This window comes from Citrus clementina, unplaced genomic scaffold (assembly GCF_000493195.1).
Source record: "Citrus clementina cultivar Clemenules unplaced genomic scaffold, Citrus_clementina_v1.0 scaffold_4, whole genome shotgun sequence".
NCBI classification, from domain to species: domain Eukaryota; kingdom Viridiplantae; phylum Streptophyta; class Magnoliopsida; order Sapindales; family Rutaceae; genus Citrus; species Citrus x clementina.
Genome location: NW_006262274.1, coordinates 20,615,936 through 20,633,587, shown reverse-complemented (window position 1 = coordinate 20,633,587; position 17,652 = coordinate 20,615,936). Strand labels below are relative to the sequence as shown.

Below are 17,652 nucleotides of genomic sequence, written 5' to 3'. Positions count from 1 at the left end.
TCTTCTTTCCAAAATATGAAACACAAATAATAATTACTTATCCAAACAAATTTATCTTTTTTCTGGTAAAATGCTAATTGCGTTTTACTTGTTGGAAAAAAAAAAGGGGGGGGGGGGGAGAGGGGAAAAAAAGAAAAAGATGTTTTAGGAGAGATTATAGGAAAGAGAGATTTTCTCATAATCTTGAAAAGAGAAAACAATTAACACAAAACAACACAGTGAGTTTATTATTATTATTTATTTATTTATCCATTTGCTATTGTAATGTTATGTGTTTTGTCACGATCGTTGGATGCAGACGGAAGCCCAGAAGGTTAAAATTCTTCCTTTCTCAAACTTCATCTCAAGAAGTTGAGAAAGAAATTTTTATTATATTATAAACGCAAACACTAAATGGATTAATTTATTTATTTTTAATATATATGTATATATATATATATATATAATCTTTCATATTTATTTATTATATATTTTGGTACATGTAAATGTTGTTATATAATAGTTTCGTGTTGATACCCATCTTTCATCTTCGTCAGTTTCTTGCTTCTCTTTGCCACCTATCATCTTCTTTCCTTTTTTTTTTTTTTCTTTGTAAGCATTTTCTCTTTTCTTGTTTTATTTATTTTTTATTTTGCTATGTGTTTCAGTTACTGAGATTCTTAATTGCATGTGTTTTATTTGATCTTGATGTATGTTTTGCTTTCTTTGCGCAATGTGGATGTGAGTTGAAGTTGTTTTATGATCTGGGTATGCTTTTGTTTGCTGTAAAATTTATCTATTTCTTAATGCATATTTAACTGATTCCGGCTTTTTCACATTGATCTGTGATTATTTGGATGTTAATGATCATACCCTTGTAGTTGGATTGCCTTGTCGAAGTCAATTATGACTTCATGCATACCATGATCTGTTTGATGATATGAAAAACTTGTTTTTTAATTTATTTTTTCATTAATTCTGACTGCTAACGATTGCAATTTTGCTTTTAATAATGTTCTTGTAAGGATTAGATGATTTAGTTAGTGTTAATGATCTATAGAGTTGGTGGCTATTTGCTTTCATCCATATTTATAGTATTGATGCTTAACTACTTTTTCTTCAATTTTAGTTGATGGAATTGTATCTTTCATATTTCTTCAATCTCAATCTGGTTATTTTTTTTTTTTGGTTGTTATTTTGATAGAGTTGATAGCTTGTTGAAAGCATGGCTTTTTCTGGGGTTCATAGAGATAGAGGGGAGTTGAGGATTCATGAGAGTGTGGAGGAGCTTAGCACCAATTTGGCAGACTATATTGCTGATTTGTCAGAGGCATCAGTGAAAGAGCGTGGTGTCTTTGCCATTGCCTTATCTGGTGGTTCCCTCATTGGCTTAATGGGGTATCATTGCCTCCCTTTTTGTTATTTGATTAATTGGTTTTGTGTTATTGGTGTTCTTGGATAAAGTATCTTGTGTGAAACAGGAAACTCTGTGAAGCTCCTTATAACAAGACTGTTGACTGGGCTAAATGGTATATATTCTGGGCAGACGAACGCGTAGTGGCAAAAAATCATGCTGATAGCAATTATAAGCTTGCAAAGGAAGGCCTTTTGTCCAAGGTTTGTATCTTTCTTCCATGTTGTCTTTCTTTCTTCTTGCTTTTTCGTCCCTTCTTACTTCTCACTGTATATAGCCTGTTCTTGGTTCTAAGAAAGGTTAAAAGTCAAGCTTCCTTCTCAAATATTTGGTGCATTTTGTTTCCTCTGTTCTTGATAATGAGAAAACGACGACGATCTTCAGTTGGTTAGTATGTGGTGTGGCTGGGTCAGTACAAATCCGTCTTAGAATTGGTCTTGATCCCTTCAGTTTCTGGATGTTTTTGCTTGAGATTAGTTGCTCAGCCAATAAATCTGGTGCTTGTCACCTTCTGCTGTTGTTGTTGTTTCATCTGCCATTAATTAGCTAAAACCTCTGTTTGGATGATGAAGTATCTTCTCTTGGTAGGTTCTAACTGCTTCAGTTCCATGTATTAAGGTGTGGCATGCCGTGGTTTGGAATCAAACTTTAATGAATGGTAGTAATATTTACTTATTAAGTGTATCCATTCAAGTTTCTTGTTTGCGAACACTTATGCAATATTAATCTCTGAGTTTCACAAACTATTCCAGGTTTGTTTTTTAGCCCAATTTCTCTTTTTACTGTTGTTTTCTGATATGGAAATTTGAGTCTTAACGGTTTGCTGCACTTATATTCAAGATGGGGATATCGCCACAGAAATTTTTATTAAGTTCGTGACGAGGAGGAAATGATTGCATTATGTATTGACTTTGAATTGGAATCCCTTTTTCCTAAGGAAGCAGAAAATTTTTTTACCCAAAGAAAATTGTTTGGCTAGTTATTTTGGGTTTCCTTACATTTATAGACGAGTACAACTTGAAGCAATCTCAACCACTTATAAGCCATTGAAGCTATTTCAAACTTAGCCATTAAGTGATGTGATAAACCATTATGTTATCACCCTCATATGGTATTCGTTCTGTAGGAACTCCTAAGAAGAATTTGATAAATCTTCCTATTATAAAAAAGGAATGTTGCATATGGAGAAAAGAATTTCTTAAATATTGCAATTTGTATGACAAACTATGTAAACTTTTAGTTGGTTCTTTCCTTTTCCATCTTTTTCCATCATGTACATTCACGCCGGATTATGCATAAGCAAAGAATTGTGTTTCTGATTCTTAGGAAGTTTTCCAGTTCACACTGCTCTGGTTGGATTTTAAGTCTTTGCATGAAATATTTTTCCACATTAGCTCAAACTTTTCTCTATGCGACGCAGAAATATTTTTAACATGTATCATTGACCAAAACTAACTCTGAGTTCATAATTGCGGCCATCATTGATATGCTGGTTTCTGAAAGAAAACTTTTTTTAAGTGTTATTAAGTATCAAGTTAGACAAATAGGACATGTGATCTTTCTTTTTTCTTTTAAGTTAATATAGTTAATGTCATGAATAATAATATTTTTACAGTTATATTAAGTGCTGCTATGAATGTGCAAAATCTATATTGGGAAGCTGTAGCACATTTAGTAGTATTTATTATTGTCAGAAGAAAAAGGGAATCATATTGATTGCGGAGATACTACAACCAGTTTTTGATAGCTTTCTACGCGGGTGCGCACATCTTCTTGTTGTTTTTTTCTTTTTTTTTGGCACGTCTAAGTGAAGGTGGTTGGGCATGTCGTTTGATGTATCTTTCTGAATAATGAGAAGGACTAATAATTGAAACTGCTTCAGTATGTGCTTTCCTGGATAATTACCCTTCTTTTGATAGCCTTCTAATTTCGGACAAGTGCATGCCTTGTCTTAAATAAGGTTGTCTAAGTTAGATATCAGAATGTGGTAGTATCAATATTGCTTTCTGTTTTGGCAACCCAATCCTGTTTAATTATTTTTCTCTTGATAATAAGAACATTTTGTTATAGCAGGTTCCAATAGTTCCCAGTCACGTACATTCCATTAATGATTCATTGTCAGCAGAGGAGGCTGCTGATGAGTATGAGTTTGACATCCGACAGGTGGTGAAAACCCGGATGGTCTGTGTCTCTGATATTAGTGACTGCCCCAAATTTGACCTCATTCTTCTTGGAATGGGCTCTGATGGCCATGTTGCCTCACTGTTCCCTAACCATTCGGTGCTTGATGTGAAAAATCAGTGGGTAAGCTTTATCACTGATTCGCCTAAACCCCCACCAGAGAGGATCACATTCACTTTGCCTGTCATCAACTCAGCATCCAATGTAGTTGTGGTCGTGACAGGTGAGAGCAAGGCAGAGGCTGTGCACTTGGCGATTGATGACCTTGGACCTAATTGCCCATCACTGCCAGCACGAATGGTCCAGCCAACAAATGGGAAGTTGGTATGGTTTTTGGACAAGCCGGCTGCCTCAAAGCTCCAAAGTGTTCAATTTTGTGAGTAGGGTCAAAGCAATTCTTGCCCAAGTGTATGTTTGTATGTAGTGGAGGGGTTTGAGAACTATTGATCCTTTTAGCTTCTTCCGTTAGGCGCCGCTTCTTTTATGTTGCTTTGGGTTGAATTCTCCATTTTGGCCTTTTTTCCCCCTAGATTCTCTTTTTAATCCTCTCTTTTCTAGTGGGGTTGAGAAGTGTTGTGATCTTTTTTGTAAGATGAGGTAAATAATGTTGGAGCCTCAATGAGAAAGCCTTTTTCTTTTTTCGCCCAGTTGTTGTTCATTTGAGGATGACTTAGGTCGTTTAACAGTCACAAGAAATTTAGATTATCAAAATGCAGAAAAACAAGCCTGCTTGGCAGTATATGCTAGAATCATTTTCGTGAGAGCAATTAGTTTTGTCTTATCACATATATTCCCCGTTAATTCTGTCAATTATGCTAGTCATATTAATAACTCAAAATTCCTGCTATAAATATACGGGTCTAGCTATGGTGTAATTATGATATCATATTATAGTTGTTTTTAGCCGTTGAATTCATCTATGGTGAGAGCAAATGGTTGGATCTAGGCTGGGTGTAATTGTGGCATGGTACCACAGTTGCACCATAGCTAAGTCCTAAATATACATAAGTGGAATTTGCTCCTATAAATATAGATTTCACGTGTATTTCGTGTAGATTTTTTGGATTAATGTGTTATATAACTGAAAAAGAAAAGAAAAAGTATAAAAGTGGTTGTTTATGAAGCCCGATGGAAGTGGAGATGGCAAGATTATCCACCAACCAATCCACCTGCCAAAACCTACTCACTATTAGTACTTTTGTGGGTCGTGGACATGTATATTATTTTAAATTGAAACCCACGACAAATTACAGGTGGGTTTAATAGTAGAAAAAATCCATCAAATATTTGTGTAGGTATCTGCCAACCCACATTCTTTATTTTAATTCTTTATAATTTTAATCATAAAAATTATGTTAAAAAATTTAATCATAGATATATAAAAGTAAAAATTCTTAATCCTTAAACTTAACCTATCTTATTGCAGTACGCGTGAGCATACACGCACATGACAAGATAGATATAATAAGATTATAATATATAGATATTTTATAATTTTTAAGTTTAATATTATTGATATTTTATTTTAATTAATTGATTTTATTTGTTTTACTGTAATGACTTGAACTGAATGATTGCTTACTAAAGTTGGTTTTATTTGTTTAATTAATTGTTAACAATAGTTGTACAAAAATTTACTTGTAAATATTCTTGATAATACTTGTATATTGATTAAAAGATGGAGCAAGGTATTAATAGCAATGATGGTGATTTCCTTACAATAGAAATATTTAGTGTTAGATTTATATATTTTATGTTTTAGTATTGAAATGTTAATTTCCTAATTACATTGATAAATCTAGAATTGACTATATACCCATTTTTTTTTAAGCTATTGTTATAATTATATGGTTTGAATTATATAATTTAAAAGTATTTTTTTAATATTTGTGATTTTAAATGACAAAACACGCAAAAAATCTGCTACTGGTGCTGGGTGGATTTGATAAATGTTAAAATCCGTAGTAGAAAAAATAAAAATCCACTGCGGGTTGCAGGCAGATTTAGTAATTTAAATTTTTTATGGGTGCAGGTTTGTCATTACGGGTGATGTCCATTGCCATCACCAGATAGAAGCATTTAAACCCACTTTTCTATTGCATCAGCAATTATGTGTGCAACAATACCAGAAAAAGTCTGGGACTAATGCCCTTTAATCCCCGCAACTTATAATTACATGAAAATAAAAATAAATGTAAGTAATAATAGAGATAAATTTTTATACCAATTATTTTTATACAAAGTAATATGACATAATGTTATTAGTTGAGTAAAAATATAAAATAATGAAGATAAATCATATGTATCATATACTTAGTTCAATAATTGTCCAATATATATCTACTCTTTGGACATTTTGTTATTTGAGCATTTAGAATAAATTATTTAAAAATTAGTTGAGTTACACCATAAGATATGAGAGCTTTATTTAGTTGATAATTCTTATAGTTTAAATTTCATAAGGTAAAATTGTTTTAATAATTATAATGTTAGGACTAAATTAATTTTTTTACTACAAAGAAGGTATTATTTTAAGGTGTGGTTATACAAATTGTTGTCTAAAATTGATTTTTCTTAATACAAGTGACATAGAGGTAAAGTATGCAATGGAATGATAATTAATGAAATAAGTAAAATCTAATTAAAAAAAGTGATAAAAATAATTTCAAAAAATTAATTCATATATCTATATAATGTTGGGAATATGCAAAATCATCTTAAAAGTTTAAAGAATAAATCATTGTACGAATCAACTTTTTTAAAAAATAAATTATTTTTTTGAATGTAATGTAGCGTATATATTTTTTAATATACAATTAATTATTTATATGTGGAGGTAAGTACTTTAAGATGAGATATAAAAACGTTATAATTTATTATAATGTTGAATTTATTTTTATCTATAATTAATTCAAATTGAGACCAAATTTTTTATGATTATATAGAAATTATTTCTATATAAAATATTATTATCAAAAGGTTTTACTAATTAAAACTGTTAATGCTGTGTGATGCCAACAATCAATAATGTAAAGCGGGTATTGGCTACATTTTATGCTTCAAATAAATACAAGAAGGACGTGTGAATGTGATCAGCTTGTAAAAGCAAGTGAAAGAAAACAGCACCTAATCCTAACTCCTACCCTAAGAAAACATCAATTAATAATGTGATCAGCTTGTTTTACCCAACCTCAATTATCCCCTATTAAAATAATGGACAATACCAATTATATCATTACATTTATAGGCCATCTGTTTCGAGAAAGTGAGTGTATTCAGCTTTCTTTATCAGACATGATGCAGATCCCACAAGAATAAGAATAAGATTAACACAACTAAAAGCACTTTTCTACAATCCACCTTGACATGCACAAGATGAAGAAATTCAATAAAAGCTTCAATATAAGATTACTTTTTTTTTTCCCCAGTTTAACCATCCTAATTCATACCATCCTTGTATACAAGAGCTCTTTCTATTTTTGAAGTAAAACTTGTGTCTTTAAAATCCCAGCAGTATGAAACACACAGAGTGAAAGGGTACAAGAATCCATCAACTTAAACCCAAACTGACAGAAGACGAGAAGAAAAATAACCATTCACTAAACCAAAGAAGAAAAGAGGAGATAAATAATGCAAAATTTACCTGTTAACTAACAGTTCTAGCTTTGGTCATAGATGTTATCCTTACAACTCAAAATTGGGGTGACAAAATTAATGCTACCTCCATACCCCTTCCAATTGGAGAAGAAATGACTCGAATTACTTTACATGGTAAAAAGAGAATTGCAGTCAGAGGCGTATGATGCAGTAAAACCTATGAATCAGTATACCTCCCAGGTCAACTAACAGGCTTGAGTGTGCGGTATTCTTTTTCTGTCATTGATCTTATGCCATAAGGATCAGGTTCCACTTCTTCTTCCATACCTTCTTTAGGAGGGTAGCCAAGGGTACGTGCTTGCGACCACTGATCTCTTACCCCACAGTCAATAGCATACTTGATTGTGCGCACCAAGTATCCTTTATCTGTTATGAGATGTGGCTGGACTGTCAGCATTCTCATGATACCTGAAAAAGTGTCACAACACAATCACAATTTAAGAACTTTATCCCATCAGGCCATCACATATGGATCATTAGACACTTGATGCCCAAGCAATAATCCATTTTGTTGTTAACATGTATGCATTGGTGAAATGTCAAAGACCAAAAAATGCTCAGTTATGACAAATTCCAAACTGGTGAAGAAAAAACTGGAGCAGTTAGCATGTTTCAAGAGTAAGCTAGCAGACCTATGTCTGCATTTCTGTGGAAGTCACAACACTACAAACTAAGGTATCTTATTTTAATCCACTTTTACATCTTTTACTAGCATAGTTCCTAAAAAAAAGTTGCTTGTTTCTTTGTCATTCACCAAGTTTAGTGCCAAATAAGCACTACATTGAAACCCCTGTTTCTTTTCCTTTTTGAAAGAAACTACAATAAACTTAAGTTTCTTTTGGTTAATTAGGGCTACGTGTGATACTTTTGGTTGAATTGATATTATCTCTGGAGATTACATTAAAGGAAAAAAAAGGTATAAATTAGGGTTACACTTTAAGAAAGATAAGGTGAAATTTGCAAAATATCATTGAAGTTTTTTTAGTTGATATAACATTTAAAAAAATTCATAAATATATTCTCAAAAATCCAACAGAAACTTTTTAACTTGACAAGTTTTTCTCAGAGCGCAAAAAAAAAAAACAACTATAGGAAATTGAAAAGGTTGCAACTGCTTTTTCTGATAAGGGATAAGACAGGAAAATAATAGTCTATCTTTGGGTGGTTGAGTGATCTGTGTAACAGAAATGCAGAAGTCAAAAAGAGGTTTCACAAAAACTGGAGAAAAGCAAAGTAGTGTCAGTGACTTGGTGAGACAATAGATCAATGGAATTAAATAAGCATATCAACAAGATTATACCTGCAACAATGCCATCTCCAGATGCTGACATATCAGAAGTGAAAGGGGTAAGTGGAGCATCCTCCGTCCCAAGAACCGCACCATCATCCTCCTTAGTGTAGTAGTGTACCTTAGAAGTCCCATTTGTTACAAACAGAACCTTGAGATTTTCATGCCAAAGTGGAGCAATTACTTCAGGTTCATAGTGGACAAACTTAGATCGTGCGTTGTTTTTAGTGTCAAATTCTTCAGTGGGCTTAATCCCACATAAAAACTCCAGTTCCTGCTTAGTAACCTCAATCACATCTGCAAGATTCCATGCTTGTTGAATGAACATCTTGGTTTCTTCACCAGACTGCCACAATGGCAATGGAAGGTTAACATCATAGAAAATAATTCCTCCAAATTGCTTTGAGATCTTGATGGCTTGCAATGTAGTGGATTTCATGTTTCGTTCAAGCATAGAATGTGTGCTGAAGTAAAACATCTTAGCCTGCATTAGAAGTCATATAGAAATTCAGTAATTTCCTGATGTAATATAGCCAGTAAAAAGGCTTATTAATCAAGTAGTAAAGCAAACAACATGAAGTTGGACTCAGAAAATATGAGTCTTCTTTTGTATTCAAATTTTTATTAATCTTATATTTTAGTAAAAGAACTGATTATGAATGATTTAAAAAGATTTTTGCATTACATGCAGGAAAAGCAAGACCGGCACAACTTAATACATCCAACCAACCAAAAGAGAAGGAATAACTAATGTTTATTATATTGTCCCATGGATACGGATCCGTTACCTCCTTTAGCACATCAATATTGATCTCAGACTTAGTCAGAGCATCCTCTGCACAAGGTTTGACACAAGTCATTCTTAAACGACCTCTCTTACCAATCTTCATCTGTGATACAGCTGTGGGCCTTTTGGCATCAATGCGAACTGACCGAGTCTGGACATTGTTGACATTCATGTAATAAAGCATGGCCTGCCCATACTCATCATCCCCAAGTTTACCCATGAAGGCAACCTTACCGCCCAATCTTGCTAGAGCTATCGCAGCACTACCTGTGCATCCCCCGGGAGATCTAATAAATTTTTCTGGGGCCCATAATGCATCCTTCATTCTTTCATGTATTTCATGATCTATAAGTCTATTGGCTGGCCTTCCTGATGGCACAAAAGCATGTTGTGCAGATCCAAAGCAACAAACAAGAGGAGGCCAACCATATGTAAAACTAATATCTTCCCCATCGTCTTTTTCCAATTCTATCTCTCCCTTACTCTCATCATCAACAATGTTAATGAATGTATACTCCTCAACATCACTAATTTCAGATTCATTACCTTGATCCTCTGTTTCATCACCAATCTTTTTTGTGGTCTTCCTCCTCCTCCTCACTTTCTTCTCAGTTTTTTCTTCCTCCATGCCAGTCGAAGCTGATGCAGCTGTGAATGATTAAGCAATGGTTTTAGGACGAAGATACACAAAATCAGACAAAATACTCAACAAAAAATATGGGGTGTACCTTTCCTTCGAGTCATTCGTGGGGTTTTCTTAGTATCTTTACTTGATGAAGCCACAATACTTTCCTCATCTGAAGCATCCCTACTTAACTCCAAATCAGAATTCTCATCCAATGCATCAGTTTCTGATTTCTTCCTCGTTTGTTTGAAGGTAGCACGTTTAGTAGTCAGAGGTGTCCTCTTTTTAACAACTGCCTCACTGCCACTGAGCTCATCTTGAGCTGACGCTTGTACAATTTTCTTTCTAGAGGTAGCCACAAGATGCCATTTAGCACTATGTAATCTGAAATTCTGAGCATGCATTAAGTTTACCGATGAACAATACTGCCAATTTGAATGGCACCTACGTTATAGAACAAACAAAGTTACTATTGCATATATTCAACACAGTGAATACTTATTTGATAAATGAGCCGAGGCAAGTTCTTCTCCTCGTGGAAATTTCCAGTAACATGTCCAGAAAATAGAATTTACAGAGTGAGAGTTCCAGAAATCGTCTCAGCAAATTAACTTGAACTCTTGCTCAAATGAAATACAAACAAAGGGAAAAAAACATGGGCTTTTAGTTCATTTATACGAGCAGTTAAATCATGAAGATTAAAGAAAATATCTTGTAGGAATTAGAGTTCAAAGGACAAAATTCTAAATTACAAAGGGAAATGAGTTAAAGGAAATGAAGAAGTAGAGAGAAAAAGCATATATAGAGAAAGGGATAAAAAGGAACCTGGGCAGAGAAAGAAAATGAGCGAAAGAGAGAGAAGCCATAGCGATTAGCGCAGCCCTTGAAGAGCTCCGACTCAGTGCTCTGCAATTACCAAGACTCGGTTGCTGGGTTTTAGACTGCCAATGCCAGAGGATGAGGGGGTTTAGGGAGCAAAGCAACCATTAACTGTAAAATGACCAACGTGAAAGATAAAACGAAGTTCGAATAATTACATAATGATGGTAAATAAGGCCACTTACTCATTCACCACCCGAATTTTTTAAAATATTTTTAAAAATACACAAAAATTTTATCCTTTATAAAAATCTATCTAAAATTTATGAAGTGTTTTAATTATCTACTCTCATTTTAACTCCGTCAAAATCTTGCTGACATTATAGGCCTAAAATAATCATTTCACCTGCACCTTCGAAAACGACGTCGTTTGCACGGTAAAAAAATTAAAAACTAAAATTAAAATATAAATATAAATAAAAATAAAATTCACATTCTCGTCGTTCACAAACGTGTCTCAATTCTCAAGGAGCATCCTCTTCTCTCGCAACTCTCAAGCCGCTCAACTCACCGGCTCACCGCCGACGTTGATCAGTCACCGCGCCAAGCCTTCAGCCTCCCCAGCAGCCACCGCACTGCCAAGTCTCCACCGCGCCAACAGCCACGCAATTTCTTGTTGCTCAGTACTCGCTCCACCGCGCCACACTACCAGCATCGTGTCACCATCTTCCGCTACAGCAAGCCGGCAATCTTTCGTGATTTTGTTTTTGCCTCTTGGTAGTTGTAGCTGCTGTTGTGTTAGGGTTGGGATATTATCTTCCAATTAAATTAGGGACTTCGAAATTTCAGTTGATTGGTTGCATTCAGCTTGTTTCTAACACCACACTCAAATGTATGATTGTAAGTTTGGCTGAATTAGGTGCTGCATTATATTTATGGTTTACTTGGTAAAGTAATTTGCTTGCTGCCCTTTTTTTTTAATTTGTTTGATTTCAATTTGGTATTTTTTTAATTTGAGTTATATATGTTTTCATTTCTGAAAATAATTCAGTTTGTTTTGCATGCTTATGAATTGTGATCAGTGCTTAAATAATCCCCTTTATTGCTTTTGTTTTGTCCGATCTATTTTAGTTTAGTTAGATTAGTTTCAAGCTATAAGTCTAATTCGGAATTTTACTTTTACGATAAACTAAGTAGTTAAGTTTTTGCAGCTGTAGTAATTTCACTAGAGGAAGAACAATCTGATTTTCTTTTCCTATCTTTTAATATCTATATTGCAAACAAATAAGTTATCTGATTTTTTCTTTTTCTTTTTGGGGTCATTTATTGGGGCAAAATAGTCATTTTATGTTCATGGCAAAATTGTCATTTAATCAATATTTTGTTAATTTCTTTAATAGAGTTAAGATGGCGGACAACTCAAACACTTTGTAAACTTTAGGTGGGGTTCTGCAAAGAAAAAATGTCTTTGTGTATTTTCAAAAAAGTTCGAAAAATCAGGTGGTCCGTGGATAATTTCTCATAATGATAATAATAGTAACAATAGTATTTTTAACGATGGCTGTCTTTCCCAAAACGATGAAATTTCCACATTAGCGGTGCATATTAAATTGACCACTGTCCTCTCTTCTCTTCAGTCTCCATGAATCAATTGAATTCAATCTGTAGTGTCATTTGTTTTCCTGTGCATGTCCCTCTTTTGGGTTATTCAATTGTTCACTTACATCAAATTTAATGAAGTAAGGCACCCAGTTTCATGATCTTTCATCATTCTTATAGTTTACAGCTTTTAGTAGCATAACCTCTCAAAGAAAAAGGAAAATCTGTGGTTTCAGAATCTTTGAAGTTCAACTTTTTATTACTTTCTCTTAGTGAAGATTAAGATTTAAATTTTATCGTTTTTCATATCTTTTTTGGTATCATATAGATTGATGCCGTGTGAAGGGAGTTATAACTAGAAAAATATGATCAGCTTCACCTAAGTTATTGAGAAGCTACTCCAGATGAATATTTTCAATCTGCTTTTGCCCACTAGACGTGGGGTTGGTGCTGTCATGAAGGGCTGTAGAGGTAATGTGGATTTGATCTTTTATTATTGTATTGCGCTTTAATACCAATAATGTAGCCAGACTCCACTCTTGTTAGATGTATGTAATCAACAATCAGCCATGAATTTATGTTTTGGGGTCCAAGTGACACAATAAGTATTGGAATTTTTCTTACATTGGAGGTTATGAAAGTTTTCTTCGTTAAGTTCTTTGACATTTGCTACATTTCATTGCAGCAACGTGTTATTCATTTTTCCATTCATCCCCAGAAACCACGGTTGAAGTTCAATCCCAAGAGCAGGAAGTAGTGATTGCTATGGGAAGTAATGTGGGTGACAGACTTTGTAATTTCAATGAAGCCTTGCAATTGATGAAGAAATTAGGTGTAAACATCACCAGGCATGGTTGTCTCTATGAGACTGAACCAGCTTATGTAACTGATCAGCCTCGCTTTCTCAACTCAGCAGTTAGAGGTGTTACAAAGCTTGGGCCACACGAGCTCTTGGGAGTGCTTAAGAAAATTGAAAAAGACATGGGTCGTACTAATGGAATAAGGTATGGTCCAAGACCAATTGATTTGGATATACTGTTCTATGGAAGGTTCAGTATTCATTCTGATATACTAACTGTTCCTCATGAGAGAATTTGGGAGAGACCGTTTGTAGTGGCCCCATTGTTGGATTTATTGGGATCGTCTGTAGAGAGTGATACAGTTGCTTGCTGGCATTCATTGTCACAACAACACAACGGACTTTTCGAAACATGGGAGAAACTGGGTGGCGAGTCCTTGATTGGGAAGGAAGGGATGAAAAGGGTTTTACCTATTGGAAACCTTTTATGGGATTGGTCTCTGAAAACATCTGTCATGGGTATCCTTAATTTGACCCCAGATAGTTTTAGCGATGGAGGAAAGTTCCAATCAGTAGAAGCAGCAGTTTCTCAGGTTCGCTTGATGATTTCAGAAGGGGCAGATATGATTGATATTGGTGCACAATCCACACGGCCTATGGCCACCAAGATTTCCGCTGAAAAAGAGTTGGAAAGACTCATCCCTGTCTTAGAAGCTGTTCTAACAATGCCGGAGATGGAAGGGAAGCTTGTCTCTGTGGATACATTTTATTCAAAAGTTGCTTCAGAGGCAGTCGGCAAAGGGGCTCATATCATAAATGATGTATCTGCTGGGCAATTGGACCCTGACATGTACAAAGTTGTTGCTGGCCTTAAGGTTCCATATGTCGCAATGCATATGAGGGGAGACCCATCCACAATGCAGAATGAGGAGAACCTGCAGTACGATGATGTTTGTAAGCAGGTTGCTTCCGAGTTGTATTCAAAAGTTAGAGATGCAGAATTATCAGGTATCCCAGCTTGGAGGATTATTATTGACCCTGGAATTGGGTTTTCAAAGAAAGCGGAACATAATTTGGACATCCTCCTCGGGTTGCCAGCTATAAGGAGACATATTGCAATGAAAAGTTTGGCTGCATCTCATGCTCCTATATTGATAGGACCCTCCAGGAAAAGATTTTTAGGTGAAATATGCAATCGCCCTTCTGCTGATGAGAGAGATCCTGCAACCATTGCTTCTATCACTGCTGGGGTTCTGGGAGGTGCAAACATTGTGAGAGTACATAACGTACGAGATAATTTAGATGCGGTGAAGCTCTGTGATTCCATGTTGACTCGGGTAAATCTCTTGCATGATTTAGAATGATGCAGATTATTATTTCGTTTATTTATTTGGTAGGATTCTGCTTGTTTCTCTTTCTCTTTCGGATTCCAAAAATGCTTCTGTGATAAGGTCAAAAATACTAATAATAAAGATTCCTGATTCTTCAGCGGATGTTGTATCTTTACCCAAATGTGTTTAACGCAAATGCCCAAGCAACTCATGAACTTTGCTTGTTTTTAAATAACTGTGTAATTCATGACATTGTTTGTCTTAAACATGCATAATCACGCGAAGAACGATGAATGTTCTTTAGAGAAATGAGTTCTAACTAACTGCCATTTCACGCTCCTTTATTTAGTCCATATCTCGCTCATACTCATAATATAAATTCGAACAGATAAAATGCAAAAGTTGAAATTGCACATCTGATATGAATGACTTGAATTAAAACTGAGATATCATAGTACCATCCACCAGGTCTCAACTGATATGACATCCATGATGAAGAAAGCAGTTATGACCAGTATAACATCCATGAAGAAGAGGGGAGTTATGAAATCGAAATTTGATTAGGTATCTACACAGTTATATAGAAGTAAATTTGCATCTAAATAAAATGCAGGTATTCCTTTCTCTCACAAAGGTTCTACAAGAGAGTTACCGGTAACTTACAGATATTGATGAAACTAAAAGAAGCAACAAAAAGAAACAAAAATGTTAGTTTCTATACCATTACTTCATTCAGGCCCCAGTTTGCAATCTAAGAACTATTGTTTTGCTTCAAAACCTCAGCTTCAGCCCTGGCCATAGGGTCATCCTTCATCTCATCTTCTTTTTCTCCTTCTCTATCCTCTGCCATTTTCTTTCTATGCAACTCCTCTGCAGCCTGCATTGCGGCACGGTTCTCTGCCTGCAAACGCTGCATCTCCTCCTCTTGTTGTTGCCTCTCGAACCACGTATCGGCATCCGCCCAAACTGGAAAATGAGAAAAACAGAATTGAGTCTCATCAGAAAAATACTGATCTGCCTGATCATTTAACACCTGATACATACAACACTAGCATTTAGCGCCGGAAAGTCCTAGATCTCCTGTACTTTATAAGATATCAACAAAGTTTGTGTTTGATATAAGTAACCTGAAGAAAACAAATATGTTCTCATGGAATTAACCACAAATTTTATTTTTCACTGATATCACAGTGACTATGAGATCTAATACACACACAAAGCTAAATACACAAGCATTGAATATTCTGTCCTCAACCTTCGAAGAAATCAACCTATACCTACCACTGAAAAATGACAAGAAATAGAAAATGTCTTTATGCTTCTTAGAAACCCTAAACCTAGACAAGAGAAAGGAAGGTACAGAAAAGAAATTGAAAATCTTAAATGTACAACGACAATTAAATTGAAAATCAGCAATTAACAGTGCTGCTTCCCAGAATATTATTCAAAAACACCATCGTAAAAGATTTTATATAGACTTGTCTAGGAGAGAACAAATTAAAATGGAATAGCTAAGAGACTCTTCCAAGTTCTTTCCGCCTCTACAAGACAAGTGGTTGAAACATATTCAAGTCCTACAATAAATAAAATCATAGACACAAACAGCAATGAAGGGAATCAGTGATAATTTTAGCAATCAAGGTAACTGAGCTCCAAAACTCAATCTGATGAGAGATCTATCTTCAGACCAAAAAATATTCATTTTTCATAATTTCATTTCAAGGGTTAACAATCAATTATCACTGCCTATGAAGAAAAATTATAGAGAAGTCAAACTAATATTTACTTCTAACAAAGCCAAACCTAAACCCTAAGCCCCAACAATACAGCGGGTCAAAATCAAAATTTAGTAACAAAACCAAATCTAAAAAACGGAAGAAAATTGAAAAAGAAGAAAAGAAAAAGAAAGCAAGGGAAACATACTGGGCTGAGCGGCCCAGCCTTGCTCGCCACCCTTGATGCGTTCCGGGAGGGCGTAGTTAACAGTAAGGACACGGCCGTAGAGTTCAGCACCGTCCATGTTATCCATAGCCTGGATGGCGTCTTCTTTTTCGAGGAAGGTAACGAACCCAAAAGAGCGATGCTTCTGGGTGGCCTGATCCAACGGCGTCTTCACGTCCTTAATGTCGCCGAAGGGTATGAATGCTGCGTGTAGTATTGCCTCGTTCACTTCCTCTGCTAGTCCTCCTACGTACAGCGTGTTCTTCTGTACTGCCAGATTCGCCATCCCTTCTCCCACCACCCCTTCTCTTCTTTCTACTTTCTTCTTCCTTCTCCCGATAAATTGCTTATGCTTATTTTTAAGAGGAAATTTAACCAGTTAGTTTTCACGTCGGCGACGTAGGAACAGTTTCGCTTTATATTTTATTATGGGTTAATTCTGTCCTGCCCCCAAATTTTTCAACACATTCCACTGTACACCCAAATGTTTCAACAATACTCAATTCACACTCAAATCCGTTAATTTGACCATTTATTCTAACGGTCAAAGGGTAAATTTGGAAGTTCATGCCATAAATATTATTTAATAATGATAAATTAAATTTATTTGATAAATTAATTGATGGGATTATTATTAATTATTTTTAATTAAGAATTTTTAATGTAAATATTAATTATTGGATTAATATTTTATCCTATTTAATTCTTTTCTAATTCAAGATAAGGGGTATTTCAGACATTTCTTTAACTTTCAAATAGCTCCGTTAAAAATAACGGTCAAATTAACGGAATTGGGTGTGCAGTAGAAAATGTCGAAAAGTTTGGGTGCTCAGTGGAAAATGTTGAAAGATTTGGGGGTTAGGTGGAAATAACCCTTTTATTATTCATCGATTATCACCTTGAACTGGGCCAGCAAATTAGGAAAAGCCCAAAATCCATTATTTTATAAATTTTTTTTTTTTAAAAAAAAAAAAAACACTGTTTATTCCGTCTGGGTAGGTTTCGTTATAACACCTTTCTTGTATATGCTGCTATCTTTCTTTATTCTGAAAGGAAGTTAATTCCAATGACTCATGAACTTAAACGTCTGTTATTCTCCAATCTTTAGAGTTTGGATTGATCCATTCCAGCCATTTCCAGGAATAGCTATCCAGATTACATAGCTTGAAGCTCAAGATATCCCGTGAACATTATTGTAAGTGAAATCCAGCGAAATGGTTTCAATCAAACTT

The 17,652-nt window shown here is 34.8% G+C and overlaps 4 protein-coding genes across 6 annotated transcripts; 2 read left to right on the top strand and 2 right to left on the bottom strand.

Moving 5' to 3' along the window:
• The first annotated feature begins 119 nt into the window (after positions 1 to 119).
• Positions 120 to 4,323, top strand: LOC18043397 (probable 6-phosphogluconolactonase 1). 2 transcript variants are annotated; one of them, XM_006437834.2, is made up of 4 exons: positions 120 to 218; positions 1,184 to 1,377; positions 1,461 to 1,596; positions 3,467 to 4,323. In XM_006437834.2, exons 2-4 carry the CDS (start codon positions 1,205 to 1,207, stop codon positions 3,956 to 3,958), a joined length of 801 nt encoding a protein of 266 aa, XP_006437897.1. In that variant the 5' UTR covers positions 120 to 218; positions 1,184 to 1,204; the 3' UTR covers positions 3,959 to 4,323. The 2 variants fall into 2 exon arrangements, with proteins under 2 accessions (XP_006437897.1, XP_006437896.1); XM_006437833.2 differs by having other exon boundaries at positions 120 to 313.
• Positions 4,324 to 7,217: 2,894 nt separating this feature from the next.
• On the bottom strand, positions 7,218 to 10,916 carry LOC18043396 (fructokinase-like 2, chloroplastic). Its single transcript, XM_006437830.2, has 5 exons — positions 10,757 to 10,916; positions 10,035 to 10,375; positions 9,308 to 9,954; positions 8,532 to 9,003; positions 7,218 to 7,639 (listed from the first exon to the last, which is right to left on the bottom strand). Exons 1-5 carry the CDS (start codon positions 10,795 to 10,797, stop codon positions 7,413 to 7,415), a joined length of 1,728 nt encoding a protein of 575 aa, XP_006437893.1. The 5' UTR covers positions 10,798 to 10,916; the 3' UTR covers positions 7,218 to 7,412.
• Positions 10,917 to 11,261: 345 nt separating this feature from the next.
• Positions 11,262 to 14,676, top strand: LOC18043395 (folate synthesis bifunctional protein, mitochondrial). Of its 2 annotated transcripts, none has more exons than XM_006437827.2 (3): positions 11,262 to 11,642; positions 12,678 to 12,820; positions 13,035 to 14,676. In XM_006437827.2, the coding sequence occupies exons 2-3, from the start codon at positions 12,754 to 12,756 to the stop codon at positions 14,510 to 14,512; spliced, it is 1,545 nt and encodes a 514-aa protein (XP_006437890.1). In that variant the 5' UTR covers positions 11,262 to 11,642; positions 12,678 to 12,753; the 3' UTR covers positions 14,513 to 14,676. The 2 variants fall into 2 exon arrangements, with proteins under 2 accessions (XP_006437890.1, XP_006437892.1); XM_006437829.2 differs by having other exon boundaries at positions 11,262 to 11,650.
• A 344-nt stretch (positions 14,677 to 15,020) lies between these two features.
• Positions 15,021 to 16,825, bottom strand: LOC18043394 (peptidyl-prolyl cis-trans isomerase E). Its single transcript, XM_006437826.2, has 2 exons — positions 16,403 to 16,825; positions 15,021 to 15,445 (listed from the first exon to the last, which is right to left on the bottom strand). Exons 1-2 carry the CDS (start codon positions 16,704 to 16,706, stop codon positions 15,231 to 15,233), a joined length of 519 nt encoding a protein of 172 aa, XP_006437889.1. The 5' UTR covers positions 16,707 to 16,825; the 3' UTR covers positions 15,021 to 15,230.
• Between the last annotated feature and the right edge of the window lie 827 nt (positions 16,826 to 17,652).